This window comes from Microtus oregoni, unplaced genomic scaffold (assembly GCF_018167655.1).
Source record: "Microtus oregoni isolate MIOR12 unplaced genomic scaffold, Mior012 000011F_ref0000422, whole genome shotgun sequence".
Lineage (NCBI taxonomy): Eukaryota > Metazoa > Chordata > Mammalia > Rodentia > Cricetidae > Microtus > Microtus oregoni.
In genome coordinates, this window is record NW_024543070.1 from 40,397,657 (window position 1) to 40,412,000 (window position 14,344).

Below are 14,344 nucleotides of genomic sequence, written 5' to 3' on the forward strand. Positions count from 1 at the left end.
AGGAGTTCAACAGTAAATAAATGGAGAAGCCAGAATTAAAAGACATCATCCATGAAATGGGCCTAACAGCTATCTACAGAACATTCCGCTCAGGCCCCAAAGAATATACATTCTACTCAGCAGCTCATGGAAGTTTCTCGAAACAGACCACATTCTGAGATACAAAAACACTCTTAACAACTCAGAAAAAATGAACTAATCCCGTGAATACTCTGACCACACAATGCAATAAAAGTTAAAGTCAGCAGCTAAAGACTCTCTCATAACTACAGGAACTCATGGAAAATAAACAATACATTACTGAACGAGTCAAAGAAGAAATCAAAAGACTTTTTTAATTAAAATAAAATGTGGTTGACTCTTAAGAAGCCCATGTCCATAGTTGATGACATGGACATCTTTTTCTTGAGATTCTCTCTTTTTCCCCTTAATTTAATGACTAAATCTGGGTTAAAACTTTTTCTAAATAAACTCCCACTTCTTCTTCAAAAAATAAATAAAACAGAAAAATTTTTTAGACGTAGACTCGTTATGTAGTCCAAGAGGGAGAGAGAGAGAGAGGACAATTTAGACAATTTAAACGACTAATTAGTTCAAATAGTGTCCTCTGGACAATGACATACATGGTCACAGATCTCATGAACTCACTGCAGCTGTGGTCACCTGCACATGCCTGCACATGCCTGCACACACCTGCACAAGAACAAACCATCAGTCAACATTGTAGCAGATGTCACTGATTGAATTCACCTTTACAGAGAGGAGACAGGAGAGGACATGGAGCTATGAAGGGAAAGGGGGAAAGGTTGGGCGTGGAAATGATCAACTTACAAGAACAATAAAACCCTTCCAAATCCAGAAAAGCAGCTGGTAACATTCAACTCACTTTTGAATTAATAGCAGTGTTTTGAATCAGGAGTCATTCTGTGAGGGTCATAAAATGAGAACATTGTATCATTGTAGGCTTAAAATGGCGTCTAGATGTTTCACTTGTACTGTTTCTGAGAGAGATGGATGTAAGGGAATTTGTAACAGTGGGAATTTATCAGTTTTCTTTTCCCCGTGCTCTTTCCCCGTGCAGTCGGCATCACTGTTAGTTGAGCCGTTCATCTCATGTGCCCTGTCTGGGGAAGCTAACATCTCTGTAGTCTCCTACAGACTCCTCTCTACCGTAAGAGCCTAACGTTCATCTCTTTCCCTCCCTGCAGCATGGCACCACACTCCTCATGGTCGCCTCCTACGCTGGCCACATAGACTGTGTGAGGGAGCTGGTTCTGCAGGGCGCGGACATCAACCTCCAGAGAGAGGTAAGTCAGGTTGTACATGTGAATAAAAATGCCCAGGATAAGAGGTCTGTGGTCTTTAAGGCAGTAAACTGCTTAAGAGGATAAAAGTTGCCATTGCTTTGCTCCACACCGAAGCCCATGCAGAGTTTATTCTGCCTAAAATAAACTCTGGGAATGAAGCAGCTTCAAGAGTATTCATTCGTCCATGCCATCATAACAAAATAACTGGTGCTGGGTAGTTTATTTTAAAAATAGAGGGCTATCTAGTTCACAGTTTTCAGGACTGAAAATCTCAGATTAGGAGTTGCGTCTGTTTGGCAGCTGTGAGGTCTTCCTTGGCTGCCTCACAACGTGACAGAGTTACAGAGAGTAGAAAGAAATGACCACAAGCCAAAGACACGGAGCACAAAGTACGCTTGTTTTTTAACAACCCATGTTTGTGAGAACTAGCCCCTCTAGGAGATCACAGCAATCCTTACTCTACTGACACTCACTGTAGTTCTACCCACAACGACCTCACCCTGTTGCCTACATCTTAAAGTTCCACTTCCTCCATACCACCACATGGACACTCAGCTCCTAGCTCTGAGTCTTTGGACGACATATCCAAACCATGTGTGGTCCCTACCAGCATAGTTATAAAGAGGTTTTGATGAAAAAACTTGGGCAGAATCAAAAAACTTGCTTCTGAAATAAAGTTTAGAGAGTACCCAGGATTCTTTCTGGTGTTTTTTTTTTTATTAAGAGAAAATATTTATTTTTCAGCAATTTTTGATACATTAACTAAAATGATGATCGTAGCAGCTGAGGTAATTTTTATGTATAAAATCTGTCATGTAGTTGGGTACAATAATCCCTAGCTGATAGGATCTAGATTCCATTCTGAAAGGTGAATTAAGTCTTCAGTATACAAGCTTTCCTCCTGAAGCCCAGGACAGTCAAACATTTTTGTCTCAGACCTGAATCAGTACTTCTTCCTCTCTTGGGATGAGATACTGTGGAATTTATAGGAATTTCCCAGATATTACTGTATTTTTTTGTCTGCAGCCTATTTATCATGAAACTTGGTCCTCACAAAACAACCCTTACAGATCTCTTTTCCACCTGGCACTGGTATTAAGTAAGCGTTCCAAAAGGGTCATGGGGGGGGACGGTGAAGTAAAATGTGGGCGCATTGATCAAGGTTGGGGGCGTGGTCTCACCAGAGGCTCCCTGTGGCCCAACCTAGAGCAGCGGCAAGATGGAGGCAGCATTTTTTTTTTTTTTTTTTTTGGTTTTTCGAGACAGGGTTTCTCTGTGGTTTTGGAGCCTGTCCTGGATCTAGCTCTTGTAGACCAGGCTGGTCTCGAACTCACAGAGATCCGCCTGCCTCTGCCTCCCGAGTGCTGGGATTAAAGGCGTGCGCCACCACCGCCCGGCTGGAGGCAGCATTTTAACATGCTTTGGAGGTCGGGTCTGAGGAGGCCTCATATATTTCCAAGCTGATGCAGGACCTGGTTAGACAAAGCCTTAGGGAGATGTGTAAATTTGGCCTCTACGTTCACACAGACCCAGGTATGAAATGGACATCCAAGGACAGGTCCTAGACATAGTGGACCCTTGACTTTCTTCCTTTGGCCTGATTCCACAATCTGCCTTACCTCCGGCAGGCCGTCACCTACCGCTAAATCTTAGAGGCCTAGTCTGTGGACTGGACGAACAACCATTGACCCACAGCCCTTGCGAGACTGATCTACAGAGAGAAGCCGCGTAGACACTGCCGTCAGCTTGGCCCGTCTTCTCACGCAGGTTCTCCCGGGCAATCTTCACAACACTAGGTCCTTGTTTCACACGGCTCTTCACATTGGCTGCTGAAATGAATTTTTTCTCTGGGATGAAGATGTTTAAGCTCATTTAGAGATGTATTTTAAAATTACCCACATCTTTTTCTCTTTCTGATTTATAGTCCTTGTTTAAAACACAAAAGGGGTTTTCTCTAATAAAAACAATGCAGTCCAGAGCTGCTTATTCAAAAATTCAGTCCCAAAGGGCAGGTACACTGTGTCCAGAAACCTCTTGAGAACAACTGAGAAGGGCAGAGCAAAGAGAAACCATGGGCTTCTAGCTGGTGTGTGGCTTTGTGGTTTTATGTTTATTCATTCATTTGGTCACAATGACTCAACTAGACTAGCAGATGGAAACCTTCGTGCCCTGAGGACAATAGCTCTTGAGGACTGGACTGGAGCGCATTCAGTCCAGAGATAAATTGTGTCCCAGATGAGGATGCTGTGGGCATTTCCAGCAGTTGCGCTAAGCTCCTGAGCCCATGCCAGCCTCGAGCAATATAAGTACTAACCTAGAGGAAGACTCTATCAGGGAACTTTGGAATATACTTTTGCAGCAGGCTTAAACCATGCCCCACTGTTAAGTCATTTTCAGCATCAGAATGTTTCCTTAGAATTTCCATAACCTTGCTTTCCTAGACCTACAGCGCTTGCTAGACCAACTGGAGATCAATGGTCCTGAGGGCAGACACTGTAGCGATCCAGCATGGATCCGGAAGTCGGTCTGGAGTCCTGGGCTTCAGAAGGAAAGCTTGTATACTGAAGACTTTATACAAAAAAAATTACCTCAAGCTGATATGATCATCATTTTAGTTAATGTATCAAAAAATTATTGAAAAATAAATATTTTCTCTTAATAAAAAAAAACACCAGATGGGGGTTCCTTGGACTTCCCACAGGACAGGGAACCCTGATTGCTTTTTGGGCTGAGGAGGCGGGGGGGGGGGGGGGGGGGGGGGGACTTAATTAGGGGAGGGGGAGGGAAATGGGAGGCGATGGCGGGGAAGAGACAGAAATTTTTAATAAATAAATAAATTTTAAAAAAACACCAGAAAGAATCCTGGGTACTCTCTAAACTTTATTTCAGAAGCAAATTTTTTGATTCTGCCCAAGTTTTTCATCAAAACTTCTTTATAACTATGCTGGAACTTAGCACTCTTCACTGTCAGAGAGCAATGCACGGATGCTGCAGGTTCAGGTCTGTGGGAAACCTCAGGGCAAGCAGAAGGGCTCTGGGAAAGGTCAGGTCGCCTTTCCTCTTGGGGCATAGCTGGAGGTAGGGTATTACCTGCAAAGCTGTTAGATGCTGTGACCCAGTGTCCTGCCCCCTTCAAAGTGGATAGCAGAGTGACCAGTGCAGTCCACAGGACCTGGGGTGCTCCCTTAGCCCTCAGGCCTGCTTGGAATCAGTACCTCCCATCCAGGTGAGCTGTGGGAAGAGGGCTTTTCTCGGAGCCTGGAGAAGTGCGTCGGTTTCACCAAAAACCCACTGTAAAGGTGATGGGCATCTTCTCTTTTCTTCTTCTTCTTTTTTATTTTATTTTATTTTTTTGCGATTCCTTCTCTGTGTGCAGTGCGATTGCATTCACTGCCGTTGCCCCCTTATTCCCTCTCATTCCCACTGTGACCCCTCTTCCCAGATATCCCCATGATGAGCAACTTCATAGAAATGATATGCATTGGCCACGGCTGTGCTATCAAGAATTTGTTCGTGTGACACTATGATTTGGGGACCAGTCTTTGACTAGGCTTCGAAGGAAACATGCTAAAAATACCATGTCTGAGTCTGCTGAAAATGTCAAGTTAGACTGCTAGTGGTTAATATGTCCAGTTTTGAAAAATGTTTTGTCCATTTCTGCTCTGACCTCCAGCTAGAGGATTTGTAAGTAAATTGTTTAGATTCCTTCCCCCTCCCGCCCTTTTCTTTCTTTTCTTCTTTGCATTGATTGTTTGCTACTCTGAATTACTAAATTCTGGAACCACAATTCTGCCACCAGAATTCTTCCATGTTTTAATTCATTCTGCTTTCCCCAAACACTGTACCAAGAATATTTGTTGCCTGTAGCCATTACAACAGATCACCATGACCTGGATGGTTTAAGACAACAGAAATTAATTATCTAGTAGATCTGGAGGCCAGAGATCTAAATTCGGAGAGTAGGTTGGGCATCATTCCCTCTTTAGGCACAAACAAGCCATGGCCTCTAGGCCATAAGCACCCAGAATAATTATGAGTGGGGCTCACCACAAAACCATGAACTTCCTGGAAATGTTAGGAGACTTTGGTGAATTATTTGCAGCTCATTTACACAGTCCCCAAGCAGGGTCTTAGGAGATGACAGTGTTGGGCTACAGTGTCAAGGCTGAACATGCCTGCTAGAGACCTCTGCTGCCTCTAGAGCTGGTGCTACCCCATCCCCTGGCTGTGGCTGCAGCACCCCAGTCATCAAATGTGTGGTCTTTCTCCTGACACATATCCCTCTTCATCAATTTTAATTATTATCCTTACCATAGTAAATATACACAAAACTGACCATCTTAAAATATGCAGCTATGGTACTGTGGATACATTCTCAGTGCTGTGTAACCACAGCTGCATCTTCTCTGAAACTCTTTCCAAGTGGCTGTGCCCACTAGACAATAACTCCTCCTCCTCCCTCCCGTAGCTGCTAGCAACCATCTCCTTACTTTCTGTCTGCGTGCGTTTGTGTTCTTCAGACACCATAGCAGAATATAACAGTGTTTGTCCTTGTGGACAGGCTTCCTCTATGTAACAAATCTTTACCTTCATCCATGCTGTGGTCTCCGTCATCATCCCCATCCTTTTAAAGCTAACCTTCTGCCTTGTCGGCAATGCCATGTCACTCCCGTTTGCCCACAGATGGACGTTTCCACTGCTCCCATGTTTTAGCTCTTGCAAACAAGATTTTCTTCTCACTCTTTCTGGGCTTTTTGCCTTCTTTTGTTTGAGCTTAGTTGGAGTTTTTGAGATGGGGTACACTATGAGGCCCAGGCTGGCCTCAAGCTTTTGATCTTGTTGTCTCAGCCTGCTGATGGCTGGGATCACAGGCCCGTGCTACTGTGGTACAGTTCACAGAGTTTAGCAAGGAGTTTGGTTCTGTTTTGCACTAAAAAGGATACTCATCACTGTCCAGGTGATTCAGAATGAGTGCTGTAGGGGAAGTTTCTGTCCCGCAGCCACTCTCCAATAAACACACTGAGACTCATATTAATTACAAATGCTCGGCCAATAGCTCAGGCTTTTGCTAAATAGCTCTTACATTTTAAGTTAACCCATATTCCATATTTATGCTCTGCCACATGGCAGGGCCTTTATTAGCACGGCATGTTCATCCTGCTCCCTTTGCATCTGGTGACTCCTGACTCCACCCTTCTCCTTCCCAGCATTATCTTGTTTAGCTATTTGCCAGTCAGCTTCTTTATTAAACCAACCACAGTGACCGATCTTCACCCAAAAGGATTCCTCCACAGCGGAGTGCCTCCTCTCCAGATCCTCAATTTCATCCTTCATGGTATAGAGCAATGGTATGTACTGGAATCAGAACGCAGTCTGATCCTCTGGGGAGGACCATCCTCTCATACAAGAATGAAGTCTTCCTCTCATTTGATTTCTCTCATCAAGAACTAGCAACAGGGGCTAGAGATGTAACTCAGTGATAACTAGAGCACTGACTGCCCTTCCAGAGGACCCAGGTTCAATTCCCAGCACCCACATGGTAGCTAACAATTGTAACTCCAGTTTCAGAGGCTCTTATGCACTATGCTGGCGTTTGTGGGCATTACACACACACACACACACACACACACACACACACGCACACGCACACGCACACACACACAGAGTGCACTAAGACATGTGCAGACAAAACACATTTAAAAAGATAAAATTTTTAAAAAGGAAGAAAATCACAACAAATCAATTGTGGCCCTCTTGGAGCTAGGAAGTGTCTGTGTAAAGATACTACTCTCTGTTTTATTTGCAAATTAATTTTGTTAATGTCTCTTTAAAGCCGTCCCCTCTCTCCCAGTCAGGTACAACTGCCCTGTTCTTTGCTGCCCAGCAAGGCCACAATGACGTCGTGAGATTTCTCTTCGGATTTGGAGCATCCACAGAATGTAGGACCAAAGTAAGAAAGTGGAGATCTTGATTTGTTTACAGCCTTTTAAGACCTTCTGCAGCCACGCACTCATTTTCTCCTAATCTGTGGTACAAATATGTGCTTCTCTTGCTGGAAGATTCTGAAGCTGAAGGAAGTGGGTTTCGTGGGGTTACAAGTGGTTCAGGGTTGGCCAGTCTCTGGAATTCCTTCTAAGTTTTACTCTTGGAAAATTTCATGGGGAATTACTTTAGCTCTTTCTTGCATCATTGATTTTCTGTTCAGGGACACTAAATTATAGCCATGTGTCTCTCTAACAGCCCTATTTCTGTGTTTATTCTATTTTTATATTAGTTCCAATAGGAGTTATTGAAAGTATGACCTGGTCCTAGTGAGCCAGGCACTGTGGCATGCATCTACACTTTCAGCCCTGAGGGTGAGGGGCAAGAGAGACATAAGGACCCCAAAGGCAAGCAGTGTAGAGATGATATGCTCCAGGTTCAGTAACAGACACTGTCTTAAAAACATAACTGCAATTGAGGAAGATATCATGATGTTAACCTCTGGCCTCCACATGCACCCACATGGGCACGCCTGTGCACATACATGCACATAAGCTCATATGCCAACTCACACACACACGTTACAAGTGAGTTTGGTCCTCTGTCAGAGCCACTGTATTTTACTGTTCTCTTACCTCATCAGGCAGAGAGAAGCAGAAAGTTGAGCTTCAAAGGCGCAATAGTCATTGCTGCTATCAAGCAATGTATGTTCCCTCTCTTGTCACCAGCCCCAGCTTTCTGCCCCTCTCCCCTCCATCTCCCACCCTTTAAGGCTGGTTCAGCCCTGATCCTTAGCAGACAGTCCCCCCCCTCCAGGCCTTCTCTAGATACTTCCATGCACCAGGATGGCCCTTGAACTATGAACACAAAACCTCTATAGCAGACATTTTACAGGTAAGGCCACCTGCGCCTGACTACCACAGCCATCCCCCACATGACTAGTTAGAAGGTTACCCAAGACCTTATGAATCAGACCTTCTGGGGGTAGAATTTGCTTTAGATAAAATTAAAAAAAAAAAACCCTGTGCCCAAATTTAGAAACTTTACTATCATATTTATAATTGCTATTTTAGTTAAGTCACATGTATTGAATTACTCCTAAGCTTCCACATCACAGGTCACAGAGACAAACATCACTCCGAGGTGGAAAGCTGCTGCCTTAGCAGAGGCACCCGAGGAAAGCCATTAATGGCTCCCTGACCACAGACCACTGAGTCAATGGTGTGATGTGGTTGGCATAAGTGCTTGGTCTAATTCCAGCCGCAGAGATAAAAGCGGAGTTGATGGAACAAAGGGATGCCCCACTCTGATCACACGTGATTACAGCATTCTGCTTAGTCTCAGCACCGTGCTTTAGAGAGACCCGGACAAACTGGCACATGTTCATGGGAAATACTAAGTACGACAGTGAGAAGCATGTGGACCATGGTGTCATCATCTGCGGCCCATCTTGTCCCATGAAAACTATGACTGTAGGCAGTTAAACATCTTAAACTCAGTGGCTTAAAACCAAATAGCACCACAAAGAGAAGCCAACGCTTGCCCTTTGGGCCCTTTGGGCCTCTGGGCAAAAGCTGTGGAAGGCTTTTCTGGTGACTCTGAGATGGCTTGGCAGCACCTGGATGTGGGCTGCACCTCCTCATTTGGTACAGGATATTTCATATTGATAATAACTTGGTGAGGTAACTGCATTGTGTCCCTGGCAGGTTACACAAGTGCACAACATGTGCACGTCCTCAAGATGAAATCTTTCATGATTGTAAAGAAAATGTGAGCCAGGCGGTGGTGGTACACACCTTTAATCCCAGCACGCAGGAGGCAGAGGCAGGGGGATCTCTGTGAGTTCGAGGCTAGTCTGATCTACCACGCGAGTTCCAAGACAGACAGGACTGTCACACAGAGAAACCTGTTGTGAAAAACAAACAAAAATGAAAACAAACAAAAGACAGGGAGGGAGGGAGGGAGGGAGGGAGGGAGGGAGGGAGGGAGGGGAGGAAGGAAAGGAAGGAAGGAAGGAAGGAAGGAAGAAAGAAAGAAAGAAAGAAAGAAAGAAAAGGCGAGCGACAGAAGAGACAACTCCATATTTAAGAGCACCTGGTGCTCTTCCAGAGGACCAGAGTTCAGTGTCCAGCACCCATGCTGGGTAGCTCACAGTCTTCTGCAACTCCAGTTCCAGGGGACCCAACATCTCTTCTGACCACTGTGGACACTCCGGGCACCCCACATACACATGCCATACACTCAGACACACAGGCATACACATACAAACAAATAAAAATAAAATAAGTCTTTAAAAATAAAGACAAGGTAAAAGAGATAAAAAAGGAAGATGTGTTCATTATCTCCGGGAATACTCTCTATGTGAAGAGTATGCTTGGTAAAATGCAATACAGTGTCCTTTCCTTCCATAGGATGGCGGCACTGCCCTGTTGGCTGCCAGTCAGTATGGGCACATGCCAGTGGTGGAGACCTTGCTGAAACACGGAGCCAACATCCATGACCAACTTTATGTGAGTGTCACCCACTGACCACATCTAACATCAATCTAATCCCAATGTCAGAAATGTCAACTTCAAGTGCCAGTTAGAGCACAGTGGGGTTTTCTCTCTTTTTGAAGATTTATAATTATGTGTGCAGGTGTGTGTGTGTGTGTGTGTGTGTGTGTGTGTGTGTGTGTGTGTGATGAATGCCAGTGCCCACAGAGGCCAGAGGTGTCAGGTCTGCTGGAGCTGGGTTTACAGGCAGTTGTGAGCCACCAGATATGGGTGCTGGGAATTGAACTCAGGTCCTCAGCAGGAGCAGCCAGTGCTCTTAACCACTGAGCCATCTCGCCAGCCCTGCACAGTGGGATTTCCATCTGAGACATCAAGGGAAATGGCCTGACGAGATGAGCTTTGCCTGTCATGGAAACCATGACCCTCCTAAATCTCTTGGACGCCTGGCACACTTCGCTAGTGCAGTCAGCTGTCCCCTCAGACGCGTGTTTACTCGAGCCGTGACGAGCCATGTGGTCCAGCAGATGGACTGTACCCGCCTGTTGTAGACACTAGTGCAGAAAGGCTTCGCGAAGAGAAACGAGAGGTGAGCCTTGGAGATGCGTGCACAAGGTAGGACCGTGAAGGGCATTTGCTGCCACTGGGAGTCTCTTTCCAGCTAATTGGCAATTAGTACACAGCCCGGGGGCCTTTTTAATTGTCACTGTAATTCCATAGGCTCCCTGACAAAGGTTATTATCCTGGTTTTGTAGGAAAAATAAAATATGGAAAGATGAGCTGACTTGACAGAGTCTGGGGGTGGGGGCAGGGGAGAGTCCTGCTTCCAATTATACAGGAACTGTGTTTTAGGCCATTCCTCAAGTACACTGTGAGCCCTTATGCCGAAGGCGCCAGGTTTGCATAGCCAGGTAATGTGTGGGTGTGCAGGTTTCCATTTGGATGGCCTTTCCAGAGCTTCCCTCGTTAACTGACAAATCACAGGCCTCTTTGAAGCCCACAGCAACTAGCCTTACCCTCTGGCACTTCAGAGTTTATAAGGTTTGGGGCCTGAGATTCTTGCTAACTCTCTAACAAGTGCTTCTCCATCTGGCTGCCCATTAGACACACCTGTTGTGTGGTCCAAACCACCAGTTCCCAGGCCTCCCCTCAGACCAGCAGAGCCAGGCTCTATGGGCACAGCTGCAGCCTGAGGAGGTTCTGACGCATGTTTGAGTCTGAACACCACAGTCAGAGATGGAGAGATGGCTCAGTGCTTTGCTGTGCAGGCTGGAGAACCTGAGCCTGGATCTGGAGCACCACATACAAAGCCAGGCTCTTGGTGTGCACTTGCAATCCCAGCACTGAAAAGAGGAGGGGGAGAGTTCTGGGGCCAGTCTAGCCAAACTGGTAATGAGTTGTGGCTTCAGTGAGACCCTAGCTCCAAAAATAGGGTGAAGAGCAGTTGACCTTTAACCTATACACTTGAGTATGCATGCACACATGGATCCACACATGTGCACACACATAAACACATACTTATACCACACACATACACAAAAAGGGAAAATAAATGTATGTCCAAAGCTTTGGACACCTCTCTATGGATTGATGTAAAAAAAGAATAGCTGAGAATCTGGGCTACTGCCATGTGGGGCTGGATAGAATCGGCTTCCAGAAACTTCACAAATAGAAGTTTTGTTTGCACAACATGGACCCAGAGTTAGCAGTCCAAATTGAGGGTGGATACAAATTTTGTACTCCTTAGACAATATTCTTCCAGAATGCTCTTGGAAGGACAGACTTCAGCTGAATTCATAGGAAAATTCTCTCTGCTGTAAGAAGAATTGGGAAATTTCATGTGCTGCAAATTCATTTTTACTTTTTGTAAAATGGTACAAATATCTCTATTAAAAATAATTGGCCTGGATGTGGTGGTGTACACCTTTGATCCAAGTACTAGGGGAAGCAAGGCAAGGACACCTTGGTCCACATAGGTGAGGTCTAATCCAGGCAGGACTGCAGAGTGAGACCCTGTACCAAAAAACAAAATAAAAATGATAGGGGTGGGGTACATGCCGAAGATCTCTGGAAACAAGTGGGAGATGAAAGTTGTGATGCCCCGTAAGAGACTCAGTTTGTGGACAGTCCAGCTCAGAGAGGACCAGAGTTAGCCGCAGCTACGGCATGGGGAACTTTCTGTGCCAATAACTGAGGAGCCGCTGAAATCTGTAACCATTACCAAACATCTTCCTAAAAATCTGTACAGGCTGGTTTGTTTTTTATGATTGCCTCGAGGGTAATCTGGTAGCTCAGCAGACACCCAGTGGAAATCCAGCCCCGCCCAGGTGGCACGCCTGTTGGGCTTGTGCCAAGAAAGGCCTTTGGGATCTCAGCTTGCCTTGCACTCCCAGCACAAGGTGTGGGGATTAGCTGGGTGTTAACTCCACAAGGGCGCGTCCAGGTTTTCTACTGTGGAGTAGAAACGTTTTCCCTCTGCACACATACTCTGCAGTGAGTATGGACAGCGCAACCTATAAATTTGCTGAAATCAGGAAGACATGTGTCTGAGAAAGAAAACAAAGAAGTGCTCCCCAAACACAGAAAAGTTCACAGAGACTGAGCTCTTGCTTTGGGCGTGGTGCAAATTGCCCTTTGTGTTCATAGGCATTACTGGCACCTGCTGGCCTGACAGGGAGCAGCGAGGTGGAGAATCTTTCTAAGGCAGGTTTCCTGAAATCATTGTGTGTGTGTGTGTGTGTGTGTGTGTGTGTGTGCTTATGCCAGGATAGCACTCTGCCGCTGAGCCACCATGCCTTTTAATACTCAGAGAAACTGTGTGTTGTGGGACATGGATAAAATAGGAAGAGGGAGATGCCAAGGAAAAGACACTAACTCCAATTCAAAAAGTCACAGAAAGTTTCTGGGGAAACGACTCAGTGCAGTGTTTGCTTCCTGGCATGAAGACCTGAATTTGATCCCCAGAACTCATTTGAGAGAGAGAGAGAGAGAGAGAGAGAGAGAGAGAGAGAGAGAGAAAGGGAGGAAGGGAGGAAGGAAGGAAGGAAGGAAGGAAGGAAGGAAGGAAGGAAGGAAAGAAGGAAGCTGGGTCTACTGAAGAGATAGCTCAGCAGTTAAAAGCATGTGTTGCTCTTGCAAAGGACCCAAGTCTAGTTCCAAGACCCCACATAGTGACACACAACCATTTGTAACTCCAGTTCTAGGGGATCCAAAGCCCACATTGGCCTCTGGGTACCTGGATGTGTACATTAATACACATAATAAAATAAATCTAAAAATACATTTTAAAAACCTGGGTGGGGTGGCATTTGCATGATATCCCAGCACGTGGAAGGCAGAGAGGAAGATCCCTCAGGGTCACTGGCCAGGCAATGTGAGCCAGACTTTGAGTGAGAGATCTCAACAAAGTGAACAGTGCCTTCCTGAGGAATGACACTAGAGGCTGTCCTCTGGCCTTCGTGTGTGTGTGTGTGTGTGTGTGTGTGTGTGTGTGTGTGCCATTTGTTTACATAATAGCTCATAGCTATTAATTGGCAATAGAATAGAAACAGAAAAGAAAATGCAAATGGGGAACTTTATTAAGTATACATACCTTAATTTTCTTCTAAAATAAATATGAAGCCTGAATCTGAACACTTGCTCTTCCTCAGGATGGAGCCACTGCCCTCTTCCTAGCTGCCCAAGGAGGTTACTTGGATGTCATTCGACTGCTGCTGTCTTCAGGGGCAAAAGTCAACCAGCCAAGGCAGGTAATGTCATTGCCAAAGTCTATGGAGCATGTGGCGGGAGCGCCAAGGGCCGAGGCAGCATATGTCTGGCATAGAGCAGGCACCATAGACATCCCTCAGCTCCTCCAGCTGTTATAAGAAGTTAATCTTTGATTAAGATGGCTCGTGCTCTGTGCTTCAAGCTCAGCCAGATGCCTCTGAACTAAAGCTGGCGTCACGTCTCGGTACTTTGAAAACTTGAGTGTTTAATGTCTGAGGTCAAGTACACACTCTGTCACCTCCTGTTCAAATAAATTATGACTGTGCTGAAGTTAGGAGTGTTGGCTGACCTGGGACAGAGGTAAACAGAGGCAAGTCCCTGCCTGGTCTCCCTGCTGATACGCTGCTGCCGCCGTATCTCCTGCCTTGACATTGAAATCGAGAGTGGGTCCTGTGCCTTCATTGCTCACAAGCCTACTGCCATTGAGGCTTCACTCAGCAGTACCTGCTGTCTGTCATCTGCTAACATCTGGCAAATCAATTAGCTGATACTTAAAGCTCTTGAATGCAGGATAACACTGGGGCCAGTTTATAGATGACAAATGTAAGGTAGCGTAGCTCTCCGTGTCATAGGAACCATCTGTGCTCTGAGGTTAAGAGCACATTGCTTTGAAGGTTTTGTTTTGTTTGTTTGTTTGTTTGTTTGTTTAGAAAGTCAAACTGATTTCTTAAGCAATATTATATCCAAGGCAGGTTTCTGTAATTGGTCTGGCATGGGAATGCCTGGGACTTTACATGACATATAGCAATGGGGACCCTCTAGATGAGTCTGTGTTCTGGCCGTAGACTTCGCGGG

General features: G+C 45.5%; 1 protein-coding gene across 2 annotated transcripts in view; it reads left to right on the forward strand.

The window, feature by feature from the left end:
- Window positions 1-14,344, forward strand: part of Ankrd29 (ankyrin repeat domain 29) — a 51,956-nt gene that overhangs the window by 16,849 nt on the left and 20,763 nt on the right. For both annotated transcript variants that reach the window (XM_041660128.1, XM_041660129.1), the window contains exons 3-6: window positions 1,209-1,307; window positions 7,159-7,257; window positions 9,701-9,799; window positions 13,432-13,530. In XM_041660128.1, coding sequence (XP_041516062.1) covers window positions 1,209-1,307; window positions 7,159-7,257; window positions 9,701-9,799; window positions 13,432-13,530 — 396 coding nt within the window. The remainder of the gene's footprint in view (window positions 1-1,208; window positions 1,308-7,158; window positions 7,258-9,700; window positions 9,800-13,431; window positions 13,531-14,344) is intronic.